General features: G+C 40.5%; 1 protein-coding gene across 1 annotated transcript in view; it reads right to left on the bottom strand.

Annotated features, from left to right (window-relative positions):
* Window positions 1-14,525: 14,525 nt before the first annotated feature.
* THSD1 (thrombospondin type 1 domain containing 1) overlaps window positions 14,526-15,677 on the bottom strand; it is a 55,761-nt gene continuing 54,609 nt past the window's right edge. Inside the window, 4 exon segments of the mRNA XM_023748845.1 lie at window positions 14,526-15,209; window positions 15,212-15,256; window positions 15,259-15,477; window positions 15,480-15,677. Coding sequence (XP_023604613.1) covers window positions 14,776-15,209; window positions 15,212-15,256; window positions 15,259-15,477; window positions 15,480-15,677 — 896 coding nt within the window. The 3' untranslated portion in view covers window positions 14,526-14,775.

The raw sequence follows: 15,677 nt of genomic DNA, 5'->3' as shown, positions 1-15,677 counted from the left end.
ATTTCTTTCTTTGCTTAATCCCTTCCTTTTTTTTACCCAGCCCCAAACCCTTCCCCTCTGACAACTGTCAGTCTGTTCTCTGTATCTATGAGTCTATTTCTATTTTATTTGTTAGTTTATTTTGCTCATTAGATTTCACATGTAAGTAAAATCATATGGTACTTGTCTTTTTCTGACTGTCTTATTTCACTTAACATAATGCTCTCCAGGTTCATCCACGTTGCTGCAAAGGATAAGATTTTCTTTTTTTATGGCTAAGTAGTATTCCATTGTGTAAATGTACCATAGCTTTTTTATCCACTCATCTACTTATGGGCCCATGGGTTCCTTCTATAGCTTGTAGAAGCAGCAATTTCTTAAGTTTATATGTAATACGTAATATGAGCCATATTACAGATTTTTAAAGTAGAGAGTTTCAAACTCATACATTTAAAATACTTTAAGATACCAAAACTTTTAAATGTTTTGTAAGGAATGAGGGAAATAAAAATGAAAATATATAGACATCAATCATGGTGGTCGGCAGGACAGGAGTGAGGGAAAGAGTGTGAGTGAGTAAGGGAGTGTGCGGACATGCATAATGTGTGTGTGTGTGTGTGTGTGTGTGTGTGTGTGTGTGTGTGTGTGATGGACAGTTAGATCTCGCAGGATTTTGGGGAGCTGGAGGATCAGGCTTTCATGGTCAAAGAGCTCTTGCTACCACCACAGGCACTCCCTATGTAGGTGCGGCTCTGGCATGGAAACCAAGCCATCCTGAAGGAGGGAGCAGTGGTGGCTAGGAGCATAGCCTCACCACCACCCTGACTGACCTTGGACACCACCCCGGACCCACGCAGTGAGTCATGGAGTCGCACACCACCCCCACTGGGTCTCTAGGTCGCAGAGTCGCACACCAGTGGGACCTCACAGGCAACCCTCACCACAGGAGCCAGGACACAGAGTACATACACAACAGCTTGCACTACATAGCCAGACAACCTGTGAGGAGACTCTATCCACGAATGAGACAATAACATTAAAGACCAAACTACATCAGGAGAATCCAAATAACTCAAGTAGGGGGCTTTCCTAGAACACCCAGCTCAGGAGATCTGAGAGACTGTACCACTGGGTCTCACAAAACACCTACTACATAGAACCACCTCCCAAAAATCTGGGTGGCATAGCAGTTTGATCTAAGATATAGAAACAAATACAAAGGGACAGCAAAAATGTGGAGACAAAGAAACAATCCCCAAAGGAAAGAAAAGGAGGAATCGCCAGAAAAGGAACTAAATTAAATGGAGGCAAGTAATAAAGAATTCAAAGTAATGGTAATAAGGATGCTCAAACATCTGACTGAGAATTACAAGTAACTCAATGAGAATTATAATGAGCTGAATGAGAAATACACCAACATAAATAAGAATCAAGAGAAAATGAAGAATGATATGGCTGCAATAAAGAAATCCCTGGAAGGTTTCAACAGTAGAGTAGAAGAAGCTCAGACCGAACCAGCAAGTTAGAATACAGGGTAGAAAAAAAAACACCCAATCAGAGTAGCAATTGGGAAAAAAAATTAAAAGACAGGAGGAGAGTTTAAGGGAGCTTTGGGACAACATGAAATGAAACAACATCTGCATATTATGCCAGAAGGAGAAGAAGCTAAGCAAGGAATAGAATACATGTTTGAAGACATAATTACAGAAAACTTCCCTGACTTGGGGAAGAAAAAAGTCACACAAGTCCAGGAAGCACAGAGAGTTCCAAACAAGATGAACCCCAAAAAACCCACACCAAGACACATTATAATTAAAATGGCAAATGTCGATAACAAAGAAAGAATCTTAAAAGCTACATGAGAGAGATAGAAAGTTACCTACAAGTGATCTCCCATTAGACTATCAACTGATTTCTCAACAGAAACACATCAGGCCAGAAGAGAGCGGCATGAAGTATACAAAGTAATGAACAGCAAGGGACTGAACCCAAAACTACTCTATCCACCAAGGCTATCATTCAAAATTGAAGGTGAAATCAGAGCTTTGCAGCTAAAAAAAAAGAAAGAAAGAAAAAGGCTAAAGGAATTTATTACCACTAAATCAGCAATGCAAGAAACCCTAAAAGGACTGTTGTAAGAAGAAATAGAAAGAGAGGGAGGAACATAGGCATAAAAAATAAAAATGGCAACAAACAAGTACCTATCAATATCAATCTAAAATGTAAATGGATTAAATGCTCCAATCAAAAGACATAGGTAACTTAATGGATAAGAAAACATGACCCATATATATATGCTGTCTACAAGAGACCAATCTCAGAACAAAGGACTCACACAGACTGAAAGTGAAGGGATGGAAAAAATTTCTTCAGGCAAATGGAAATGAGAAAAAAGCTGGGGTAGCAGTACTTATATCTGACAAAATAGACTTCAAAGTGAAGACCATAACAAGAGATAATGAAGGCCACTTCATAATACTAAAAGGATCAATACAACAAGAGAATATAACTCTGGTAAACATATATGCACCCAATACAGAAGCACCTAAGTACATAAAAAAAAACTTCTGGAAGGTGTCAAGGGAGAGATCAACAGCAATGCAATCATAGTAAGGGACTTTAATACTCAGCTTCTTCTACTCTACTGTTGAAACCTTCCAGGATGTTCTTTATTACAGCTCTGCTATTCTTCATTTCCTCTTGACATCACTGGATAAACCTTCTGGACAAAAAAATCAACAAGGAAACAACAATCCTAAACAACTCACTAGATTAGATGGAACTAACTGACATCTTCAGAACATTTCACCCCTAAGCTATGGAATATACATTCTTCTCAAGTGCACATGGAACATTTTCAAAGATAGACCACATTTTAGGATACAATCTAAATCTCTACAAATTTAAGAAGATTGAAATCATATCAAGCATCCTCTCAGACCACAATGGCATGAAATTTGAAGTCAACTATAATAAAAGTAATAAAAAAAATCAAATACATGGAGGCTAAATAGTAGGCTATTAAACAATGAATGGGTCACCAAAGAGATCAAAGAAGAAATAAAAGGCATCCTGGAAACAAATGACAATGAAAACACAACAATCCAAAATCTATGGGTCACAGTGAAAGCAATCCTGAGAGGGAAGCTCATAGCTCTACAGGCCTACCCCAAAAAACAAGAAAAACTTGTATTACGTTATCTAACCCTACAATTTAAAGAATTAGAAAGAGAGCAACAAGAAAAGCCCAGAGTAGGTAGAAGGTAGGAAAAAATAAAAATCAGAGGTAAATAAATTACAAAGAGACAAAAAAAAAAAAAAAGCTGGTTCTTTGAATGGAGAAACAAAATTGATGAACCTCTAGCCAGACTCACCAAGAAACAAAGAGGACCCAAATAAACAAAATCAGAAATGAAAGAGGTGAAGTAACAACTGACCCTACAGAAATACAAAGGATCGTAAAAAAATACTATGAACAACTTCTTTCCAACAAGCTGGACAACCTGGACAAAATGGACATATTCCTAGAAAAATATAACCTAAAACTCAATCAGGAAACATCAGAAAACCTGTATAGGCCAATAACTACTAATGAAATTGAAGCAGTAATAAAAAACAACAACAACAACAACAAAAAACTTCCAGCAAACAAAAGCCCTTGTCCAGACAGCTTCACAGGGGAGTTTTAGCAAATATTCAAAGAACTAACACATATCCTCCTCAAACAATTCCAAAAAATCCAAGAGGAAGGAATCGTTCCAAGCTCTTTTTATGAGGCCAGCATTATCCTAATTCCAAAACCAGATAAAGACACTACGAAGAAAAAGAATTCTAGGCCCATATCCCTGATGAACATATATGCTAAAATCCTCAACAAATTTTAGCAAATTGGATCCAGCAATACATTAAAAAGATCATACACCATAACCAAGTGGGATTTATTCCAGGGATGCAAGGCTGGTACAATATCTGCAAATCAATATATGTGATACAGCACTTTAACAAATTATAACACAAAAATCACACAATCATATCAATAGACGCAGAAAAAGCATTGGACAAAATCCAACACCCTCTTTTTGATAAAAACTCTCAGCAAAATGGGAATAGAGGGATCATATATCAAAATAATAAAAGTCTTATATGACAAACCTACAGCCACCATCATACTCAATGGGCAAAAACTAAAACTAGAACAGGAACAAGACAGGGATGCCCACTTTCACCACTCCTGTTCAACATAGTACTGGAAGTGCTAGCCATAGTGATCAGACAAGATGAAGAAATAAAAGCATGAAAATAGGAAAGGAGGAAGTAAAACTGTCATTATTCGCAGATGACATGATATTATACATAAAAAACCCTAAAGACTCCATCAAAAACTTATTAGACTTAATAAATTAATTGGACAACATAGCAGGATATAAAATTAACACCCAAAAATCGATGGCATTTTTATATACCAATAATGAACTCTCAGAAAGAGAAAATTAAAAATTAAAAAAATCCCACTTACCACTGCAACAAAAATATTAAGATATTTAGGAATAAACATAACCAAGGAGGTAAAAGACCTGTACTTAGAAAACTACAGGACATTGAAAAAAGAGATTGAGGAAGATATACACAAGTGGAAGAACATACCATGTTCATGGATTAGTAGAATCAACATTATTAAAATGTCCATTCTACCCAAAGCAATCTATAGATTCAATGCAATCCATATTAAAATACCAACAGCATATTTCATAGACCTAGAACAAACTCTACAAAAATTTATGTGGAATCAAAAAAGACCCCAAATAGCCTCAGCAATTTTGAGAAAGAAGAACAACGTTGGAGGAATCACAATACCAGATATCAAGCTATACTACAAAGCTACTGTACTCAAAACAGCCTGGTACTGTCACAAGAACAGGTATATAGACCAATGGAACAGAATAGAGAACCCAGAAATCGACCCAAGACATTATCCTCAATTAATATTTGACAAAGGAGGCAAGAGCATAGAGTCAAGACAGTCTCTTCAATAAATGGTGTTGGGAAAATTGGACAGATACATGCAAAAAAAAGAAAAAGAAATTAGACCACCAACTTACACCATGCACAAAAATAAACTAAAAATGCATAAAAAAGACTTAAATGTAAGACATGAAACCATAAAAATCTTAGAAGAAACCATAGGCAGCAAAATCTCAGACATCTCTCATAGCAATATGTTTACCAATACATCTCCTAGGACAATGGAAACTAAGGAAAAAATAAACAAATAGGGCTACATCAAAATTAAAAGATTCTGCACAGCAAAAGAAACCATCAACAAAATAACGAGGTAGACCACTGCATGGAAGAACATATTTGCCAATGATGCTTCCGATAAGGGTTAATCTCCAAAATGTATAGGGAACTCATACAATTTTACAAAAGGAAGATAAATTTCAATTAAAAAATAGGCAAAAGACCTCCAAAGTGGGCATACATAAGGCCAAAAAGCACATGAAAAATGCTCAAAGTCACTAATCATCCAAGAGATGCAAATCAAAATGACAATGAGGTACCACCTCAAACCTGTCAGAATGGCTATCATCAACAAATCAACAATCGACAAGAGTTGGCAAGGATGTGGAGAAAAGGGTTAGAAAGGACAGAGATGGAAGAGAGACTTTTCTGAGTATATCTTTTATAGAGTTTTAATTTGTGATCCATGTAAATGTTTTACATATTTTTTAAAAACAAGCAAACATTAAAAACACACTGAAACAAATTATACAAATTGTGCATCAAATTGGTAAGATAATCACACAGAGACAAAAGTTTTGAATGAATTTTTTACACAATGCTCCAATTGTACTTTTATATATTAAGTAGATCTGAAGAATGAAGAGGAAAGAGTAGTTTAGGATGACTTCCCGATTTCTGGCTGGAGTGACACTTCAGGAAGAGGAGGCATAAACATCCCTTGGGAGGAAGTGGGGAGGGGGGTAAGATATTTCAAGACAAAGTATTCAAAGAGGAAAGGGAGACCTTCTCTTTAGAAATTACCCAGCCAGTGTGACTCTGGTTGAGCAGCAGTCCATGAACCAAGAGTTCACCCGCTGGATTCCCAGTCAGGGCACATGCCCGGGGTGTGGGCTCGATGCCCAGTAGGGGGCGTGCAGGAGGCAGCTGATTGATGTGTCACTCTCACATGATGTTTCTCTATATATATCCTGCTCCTTTCCTTTCTCTCTAAGATCAATAAACACTTAAAAAAAAAAGTGGTCTAGGAACTTGGAGTCCCCTTCTCCCAGCATGGTCATCCTCTCCTTAGCCCTGAAATCCAACTTCTCACTGTCCACCTGCCAACGGGCAGAAGGTGGGACAGGGCAGAGACCCTGGGAAGGAGGGGCTGCTGGGCTAGAGAGTGGGCATCTGGGTCACGGCTCCTGCTGCTGCAATGGGGATCCCCTTTCCATCTGCTTCTCCACTTCACTTTCTTCCTTCCCCTCGTGTGTGTATCAATTGTGCCGTTTTTATTTTATTCCTTTGTTTCTTTTCACAGAGAAATAAAGGGCTAGAAAATTTTTTAATGATTTTTTTCTGTACCCCAAGCTGATGAAGTGGAATAGAGCAATTATGTCTATTTTTCAAATGCTTCATAATGAGCAATATTGCTTTATTTTTAAAGAAAAATATTTTAAAGTGGTTCTATGGTTATAAAGCTTAGAAACAGCAAAAACATACAAAGTTTTGTTTATGATTAACTATATTTTTAATTGAGTAATATTATGATTATAGGCTAAAAATTAAGTTTCTAAGTGCATGTATTTGAATTGATAAAATAAATTTATATCAATCAATTTGTAGTAATAAGGTGTTTGATATGTTTTGGCAGAAGTTGTGAGAGAAATTGACAATATCAATAACTGAAGGATGGGGACCCCCACACCAGCAGCTGAGGTGGCATCCAGAGGAGAGGTGGGCAGTGAGAGACAATTTTCACCACTGGAATGCCACAGAAATAGTAACAGTAGACATGATAGGGCAGCTGTGGGAATGAGCCATCTGGGATTCCCAAGGAAGAAAAACAAAGAGAGTGGGCAGTTTGGGGGTTTAGTTGGTAGCAACATCAGGAGCAAATTCTATTGCCTCAAGATGACTCACTGATTACATTTCCAGGAATTAGTAATAGATTATCCCTGAGCCGCATCATAACCCTGTAAGGTAGCATGGTAGCATTGTTATGTTTGGTTTGATTTGGGGTGTGTGTGTGTGTGTGTGTGTGTGTGTGTGTGTGTGTGTGTGTTTTAAGGCAAATAGCACAGAAGGATTTACAACAAAAAGCAATGGTTCCTTGCTTTTCAATTCCCAGCCTCAATCCCGCTTTGCAAGTGAAACCACTTTACCTTCCTGGGTTTTATTTTCCTGCTGATGCTCTCGCACTGTACAAATTTGACTGAGCTGTTATTTATAACATTACTTGTTGACTCTAGCAATGATGAAGGTTCAGCTTACTTAATGTCACCTACACACACACACACACACACACATCACTATTTTTACTAGTAGTTCTATTGTTTGCTTTTGCAACGTTTATTTCCTTAATGAAAGGGCGAGGGCTATGCCCTCCCATGTTGGGGCCACGTGTAGCCTTCTTCCCGGAAGCCCAGGCCTCTGCTGGCCACGCCCGGGATTTTAAACTAACCAATGACAATCAAGGGAAGTGCGCGCCATAGATATGACCACATCCTGTGTAACAAGACCCGGCTCACGCCTGGCCAATCGGCAGGGCCCACAATCCCCTTGCGCCACCCCCCTATTAAAGCTGGATTTTCCCACGGGAGGAGACTCTGTTCTTGTCGCCGGGCCGGCCAGGAGCAGGGTCGGGCCGGCCGGGAGCAGAGTCGGTTTAGCTAGACGAAAATAAAAGGACCTTCTGCTTTTGCATCGAACTGGCTCCCAGAGTGGCTTTTTGGGGATCTTGGAATCTGGGCATAACACTTAAACTTTTGGTTTTAAATCTCTCAAATACAGAGAGCATCTCTTGGCTCTTCATTTTGTGAGAGGAGGATATTTGAGTTCCTACTGCTAGACTACCCACCTATACTTCTACCTCCAAACTTTTTGTAAAGCTATACTGTAATTCTTACAGACCTGCAGGGGATTGGTTCCAGGATCTCCCTCGGATACCTACATCCATGGATGCTCAAGTTCTTTAAATAAAATGGTGTAGAACAGTGCACAGTCAGCCCTCTGTATCCACAGATTCTCAAACTCAGATAGAAAATACTGTGGGTTTTTTTTTGGATTTCTTAAAATTTATGGTTGGTTGAATCCACGGGTGCAGAACTCACGGATATGGGGGGCCAACTGTATTCTTACTCTTAGGTTTCCATGACTGAGAGTACTTACACATCATTCTATATCCATAATTAAGTCTTTTAGAGTTTGTCCTTAGGTTAGAGCCTAACAGACAGTAACCCATAAACAGCATTAAGTTTATGAAAACTTTCCTTTGCAACAGAACCAGAAAGTGTTTCCTTCTCTGTAATCGTGTCACAGCCCTGTGCTGCTCAACTGCTCAAAATCATGATTGCTTGATTTTCCCCTAGTGTTTTCTTTGCTTGTTGAAAGAGGAAACCTGTACCATCTTAGCCATTCTATCTATTGCTTAGAATTCTGCCCCCCTTTTTCTTTTTGCAGACCATTGACATCCAGTTCTAATTTGATTCATACTTGTACTGAGTCTTTTAAAAATTTTCCAGTTTTTCTTCTTTTCATGCATTTTTTGCCTATAGTGTATCTCCAAGACCCTCCAACTCTGTTCTATGACATTTCTTTCTTTCCTAGAGCCCTATTCTGCTGTTTTTAAAATCCCATGTCTTCCTGGTATTGCTGTTATGCCACTGATGGAGTACGTGCTCAAATAACTTCTCAAGAAAAAAGCATATGGCAAGTAAGCTCAGTCTTTGCATGTCTAACAACGTCTTTAGTAATTTGTCACTCGTACAGTGGGGCCTTGACTTACGAGTTTAATTCATTCCGAGACCGAGCCCGTTAAGGAGCTCGTTAAGGAGCTCGTTAAGCAACTCAATGCAAAAAATCAGCCGAGAGACAGCTGGTATCTCAAAAAACTCGTTAGTCGGGACACTCGTAAGTCAAGGCCCCACTGTAATTGACTAAGCATAGGTTTCCCAGGTTGAAAATTATTTCCCGCTGAATTTCGAAGATGTTATACCATTGTTTCTAGTATAGCTAATAACAATCTAATGCCAACATGATTTTTGTTTTTTGTAGGAGTTTGCACTCCTCCATCCCAAGATAGCTCTTAGGATTTCTCTGTATAGCTTATTGAACTAAAGCTTCCAAGTGATATGTGGCCCTTCCCATTGCCCCCAGTCATAACTCAGGAGGCCCTTTTTGATTGAAAGTTCACATCTTTCATTCTGGAAATTTTCATTGTATCATTTCTTTAATGTCTTTTCCCCTTGGTTTCTCAGCTTTCTGGAATTATTACTCGTATTGGACCCCTTTTGGATTGATCTTCTGTGTGTGTGTGTGTGTGTGTGTGTGTGTGTGTGTGTGTGTGTGATACTCTCATATTTTACATATTTTTGCTCCAGGTTTGGGGAGATTTTCTCTAATTTAGCTTGCAATCTCCTATTAAATATTTCATATCCTAGGGTTCCTTCCCATTTTCTGATTTTTTTTAACAGCATCATGTTCTTCTTTAATAAATAAGAACATTCTTTATAATTAGTTTTGCAGAGTTTTTTACAATTTTTCTTGAATTTCCTAGATTATATGTTTCCTCTGGGGTCAGTTTTTCTCTACTTATCTTTCTTCATCATACTGTAGGCTTTCTCAAATGTTTGGAGATTCTCAGTTGTCAGGCTATTCTTAAAAATGAGACAGGAGAAAGGCCGACTAGAACTCTAAACCATGATTGGAACTGGCTGATTGGCAGGCTTCCATTTAGGGTGAATAGTCGGAAATCTGATCATTGCTCTAGCAGCGGTTCTCAACCTGTGGGTCGCGACCATCGGAAAACACATATAGCATATCAGATATTTACATTACAATTCATAACAGTAGCAAAATTACAGTCATGAATTAGCAACGAAAATAATTTTATGGTTGGGGGTCACCACAACATGAGGAACTGTATTAAAGGGTTGCGGCATTAGGAAGGTTGAGAACCACTGCAAGGGCTTTGCACTAGGATACCAATGACAACTCCAACTGCCCAAGTTTCCTCAGAAAGATCCTTCACTGTTTTTAGAAAAGTCCCCTCTGGTCATTTCCTGGTTGGTTGGTTAGTTTTGCTTTTGTGTTTGGTTGAACACATAGTTGCAGGGAGTTCTTGGCACCAGAGTTGAGGAGCAGTGATGAAGGGTGACCATTCCATATACAGATCTTCACTGTCTTTGTCTTCTCTTCATTCTAGCAACCTAAAATCCCCAACCTCTGCACGGTTCTACCACATAGGGAGGCTCCCTCATCTTCTCTGACCCTCCAAGCATAACCTGACCTATAATTTCTTCCACTTGGTGTTCTCCCATGCACTTTGTCTTACAGAAATTCATTGGTTCAGTGGATAGAGCGTCAGCCTGTGGATGGAAGGGTCTTGGGTTCGATTCCGGTCAGGGGCACATGCCTGGGTTGTGGGCTCGATACTCACTAGGGGGTTTGCAGGAGGCAGCCGATTGATGATTTTCATCATTGATGTTTCTTTTTTGTTTTTAATATAGTTTTATTGATTTCAGAGAGGAAGGGAAAGGGAGAAATAGAAACATCAATGATGAGAATCATTGATCAGCTGCCTCCCTGCCCCCCCCCCCCCCAACACACACACACTGGGGATTGAGCCAGCAACCTGGGCATGTGCCTTTGACCAGAATTGAACCTGGGACCCTTCAGTCTGCAGGCCAACATTCTATCCACTGAGCCAAACCAGCTAGGGCTCATCATTGATGTTTCTATCTCTCTCTCCCTCTCCCTTCCTCTCTGAAATCAATAAAAATACTTTTTTAAAGAAATTCATTGAAATCACTTATCCTTTTGTCTTCTAAACTTTTTGATCTTGTACCTTTTCTATAATTTTAACTGAGTCCTAGGGGGGAGAGGAAATAATTATGTATGCTTAAGTCCCCACCCTAAACCAATAATAGGAGCAGGGGTTATCCCATTTTACATCTGAAAAATGGAGGCTCATGTGATTAAATGACTTGCCTAAGATCACACAGCTAGAAAGAGAAGGGCCAGGATTCAACTTGTATGCTTTTGACTGTGCCAAACTACTTATTTTTGTCCAAATCATGACTCAGCTGGTATGACCTGAGTGTATACTCAGATGGTATAAATTTATAGTATTATAATACTATGTTTCTATAATACTATAATATTTAAAGTGTCATTTGTATATAAAAATGACTCAGAGACTGCACAGACTACAAACTGTACAATGTCGCTTTACAAGTTACATATCTAGAATAAAATGAGAAATCATCAAAGTAGTAGCAGTTTTATATTTTGTGGGTCAGGATGAAGTATACTAGTGCTTGAGGAGCAAAAATTGATAGGAAGGGCTGGATTAGCATTCAGGTAGTGGTGGCAAGGGCTTGGCATACTGAATGCTCTGGACACTATCAAATCCACTTTAGAAGTCACAATTGGGGAGCAATTGCCCCAAAGAGGTGGTGCAGACTCCAGAGTAGTGGAGTGAATAGAAGAGACTCACTAGAAAGGTAGGGGACACCATTCACTTGGATGCCACTTTCTCAAACATCCAATACTTATTAAGCAACTACTGTGTATAGACACTACAATAGGCTCCAGAGATACTTTCTTCTTCAATGAGGGTAATATCCCCAAAAGTGAGGCTTTCATTCTGGGGGACTTCTAGAAACTAAAATTCCACAGTATCACGTAGGAACACATCCTATTCACAATGGTTTAATATTTAAAGTATTAGAATTGTTCTAGTTCAACCACAAATATAGTTTGAGGGCTTTGGAGTAGCTCGTTTTTGTCCCATAGATCTTTATTGAGCTCCTACCTAATGGCAGCCACTGGGGTTAGGACCTAGGGACACATGGTGCAGAATATAAGATTATTTCTAATGAACGTTAGCACTTATCCACCAAAGACAATGCTGAAGCATCTACTTTTCTGTTTCTTAGAGGTGAGGCCAAATTAACTTAACTATGAAATGTAGAGACTGACTCTTAGCAAGAAGCACAGAACACTGGACTAGATAGATGGTGAATGTGGTATATGCTGGTATTAGGCAACTGTGATATTAGCTTAGACAAATAAATACTGTGGAAGAACATAATTTAACAGAAAATCCTTCTGTTCATAGTGCTTTTCTTGACTCTTCACATTCCTTGTGGATATTTTGGTCTGACACTGTAGAGAAATTCACTGAGGTCTGAAATAAGTGAGTATGTACCCTCTGTCCTCACAGGATGGCAACAAACCTGTGAACTTGGAAAGAGAACAAAGCGTTCTAGTATGATAAACAAAGAAAATGGAAATTAAAAAGTTTGGTTTCCTCTTTTCTGTATCAGCACATACCAGCTGTCAGACACCACTGAATAATCTACTCCTCCTGTTCCTGAAAGGTAGATAGTTATTATTAAAGCATTGCCAAAAGGAAGTATGTTTTAATTTTCAATAATAATGGCACAAATGAAGCACTAATACAACAAACAGAAGAGAAACTTTAAAAAATACAGTATTTGCATTCGTGATTTTTTTTTTGTGTCCCATCTAATTCCGCGCTCTCCAATGGTCTCCAAAATCTCTCCAGCAGGCTGACATCCTGATAAACACGAAGAGGAAGAAGGAAAACAGGCTAACAGGCAGGGTGGGTGCGGCAGCTAGAGAGGTCATGGGGAACAATAAGGAAAGTGCAGCTACTCAAGTGTATGCAGATAAGGCTTAGGTTCAAGGGCTGAGATAGCTCTTGCAGAATACACCCTACTGCAGAGTGCCCACGTGGTACCTGATGGCAGCTTCCAATGAAGGAGCCCAACCTTTAGGTTCTTTTGTGTAGCCCTCACCTCCAAACAAAGCAAGTTGCAAAACTAGTTCTAACATCAAGCAGCAGAAAGCTTCCTTTCTTTGGGAAAAACTAGTAAAGGCATCTCTCTGTGTCCTCCTCCTGCCAAAGGGCCAGCTTTTTCCTGAAGTTGCCACTGTTAGAGAAGACTTGCAAAGGCTGTGGTGGTAGAGCACAGAGTTTAGTAATTAGAGTAAAAATGAGTCCATGTTCATCCAACTCTGCAGGAGTGAATTCCCCTGCTTGAGCCTCAAATTCATCTGTAAAATGTGACAGGCAGATTGAATCAGAAAATAAAAGTGATTCTAAATTTCTAAAAGACTTTCCTCTTTACTCTATCTTCCAATTAAAAAAGATTAAGCCATAAGAGCATAATCTAGTCCACCTACTTTCCATATACCTGAGATTAATTCACATACTTTCTGATTAATATGATAGCATTATCTTCAGAAACACACACATCCAGTTTCAGACAGCCCCTGGGGTCTTGGCAGCCAGGCTGATGTAGGCAGGGTGGTGGACAGCACCCACTGCTCATGCTCCCGCTGATGCTCTTTCAGGACACAATAACTCTTTGGGAAACTGTTTATTGCCTTCACTATCTGATAAGTGTAGACAGAGAACCCCCCCGCCCCCCAAGGCTGGGTGCCTTTGAAGCCCTAGCAAAGGTCGGAGCTGGGCGCCACCTCTGTTTGTCCAGATAGTGGTAGCTGAAACTACTCCCCCATTTATTATGTAAATCCTTGCTGAGGGGCTAGTCTGCCTGTTAATGGGGGGTCCCCTGCCTAAGGGCTATACTATGAGTGCATCCCAGATCAATAAAGCTTGGTGAGGCCTAAGCACGGGTGGAAGTCCTTCCCCTTCAGTTGGACTTGCCCGCCTGGTCCCCCAACATTTCCAAATTATCTCTTGTCTTTTCATTTTCATTTGTTTGCGGCTCTGCTTCCAGTTCCTGAACCCTGACCCACGCGGGACGTGGGAAGGAAACACCCAACAACCTCCCTTTCCAAAATGTTTACTTTTTGCTCAGAACAATGATGGATGTATGGATAGGTCTTCATTTGATTCAGTACCTGAACAATCGGCTTCTTATATTATTTCTTCAAAGCAGAATTAACTCATAATTTTGTGACAAGTCACCAGAACTCTTGGTTGAATAAAAAAAAAACATAAGCTATCACCCAACTCTGGCCTGAAAGTTCTTCTGGAATATCCCGCAGTATTACCATGTCCAGGTAGCCGACTACATAATAGTCAGAACTGACTTAATTAGCAAAACATGTTCAATAATGCCCCTGTAGGTGTCACATTCTTAAGTATTTATAACAATAAATTAGAAGTCAGAGTTGGGTTAGCAAGTTCACTTTGTTCAAGCCCTTTTTACAATTGAGACTCCCAAATTTGTTTCAAGTTGGAAACCATCGAAGAAGTGTTCACAGCATTTCCCACTCACAAATCACCTTCTGTCATCTTTCATATCCACATGAGAGACCAAGCCCTATTTCACTCGTTCAAATTTTATTATTGTAGTTATTAGTAATAAACCAATAGAAATAGGATAATAAAGGGAAAAATTCAGGATAAATAACCTCTTTCTTATGAATTACAATGCATACACACACACGTTACTTCCTGCCTACATTCTGTCCTACTGTACAGTTAAACGAAACAATCCACAGAATAACACGAGCAGCTGATAACACGAGCTGGGCAAAGGACACCAGTGTGTAAAGTCTCAGGCTGAGCTTGGACTAGATGACCAGCTTCTCCATGCTGAGTGTACTTGTGGTTTCATCCTCCTCGTTTGACCCAAAATATCCGGGGAGGTCTAGCATCCTCTGCTCGGCCTCGGTGAGGCCGAATGACGTGTTGTCATAGAAGGCGAACTCCGGGTGAGCCGGGAAGCTCTGACACCTGTCTTTTCTACATTGAGGAGGGCTCAGAGGGCTCACCCTGTGGTAGCTATCTTTGGGAGCAGTGGGTGAAGGCTGCTTCCTTGAGACACTCCTTTGACTGGGGGACGGGCCCCTCCGAGCTCTGGGAGGCTCTGCTCTCTCACCTCCCGCCACCAATCCTGCCTGACGAAACCCTAGGTCTGGTTTCCTCATGGGCTGCCTGAAGGTGCAGGATTTAGGGAGAGAGCTTAATGGAGCACTGGTTCCACTTGCTCCTTGGAAATGGTCCCGGTCTCAGGAAATAGGGCAGCACCTCGACTCTGAGGTCTAAATCTCCTTCGGCCTGGTCCCAGGGCCGCGTCCTCGCACTGTAGGCCGGGGCCTGCCGGGGCGTCAGCGTGGACATGCTCCTCTCCCTGAACGGCCGGGCCTGCTTGGTTTCGTGGAAACTGGCAGTCCTCCTGAAATGAAAACTCCTGGGGTGGCTTCTCTCCGACAGCCCCCCTCGGCTGCCCACGTGCCTCATCTGCGACTTGCGGATGAGGGTCTGGCTGGGCTTACAGCACAACTGGCCTGAGAGAGAGGCACATCCAGCCGGGAGGGAGGCCTCTCCCCGGCGCCCACTGCAGGCTGCTCCAGAAAGGGGGATTTGATCCGGAACTTGTTTGCTGCAGCGTCTTCTGGGCTCTCTGGGTCTAAGGGCAGGTCTGAGGGCAACGTGGCAGCATCGATGGCGGTGTCTGTCAGGGGACTCTGAG

The sequence above is a fragment of the Myotis lucifugus genome, unplaced genomic scaffold, assembly GCF_000147115.1.
Source record: "Myotis lucifugus unplaced genomic scaffold, Myoluc2.0 scaffold_7, whole genome shotgun sequence".
Classification (NCBI taxonomy): Eukaryota; Metazoa; Chordata; class Mammalia; order Chiroptera; family Vespertilionidae; genus Myotis; species Myotis lucifugus.
Note: the sequence above shows the minus strand (reverse complement) of the source record. Positions and strands in the feature narration are given on the sequence as shown.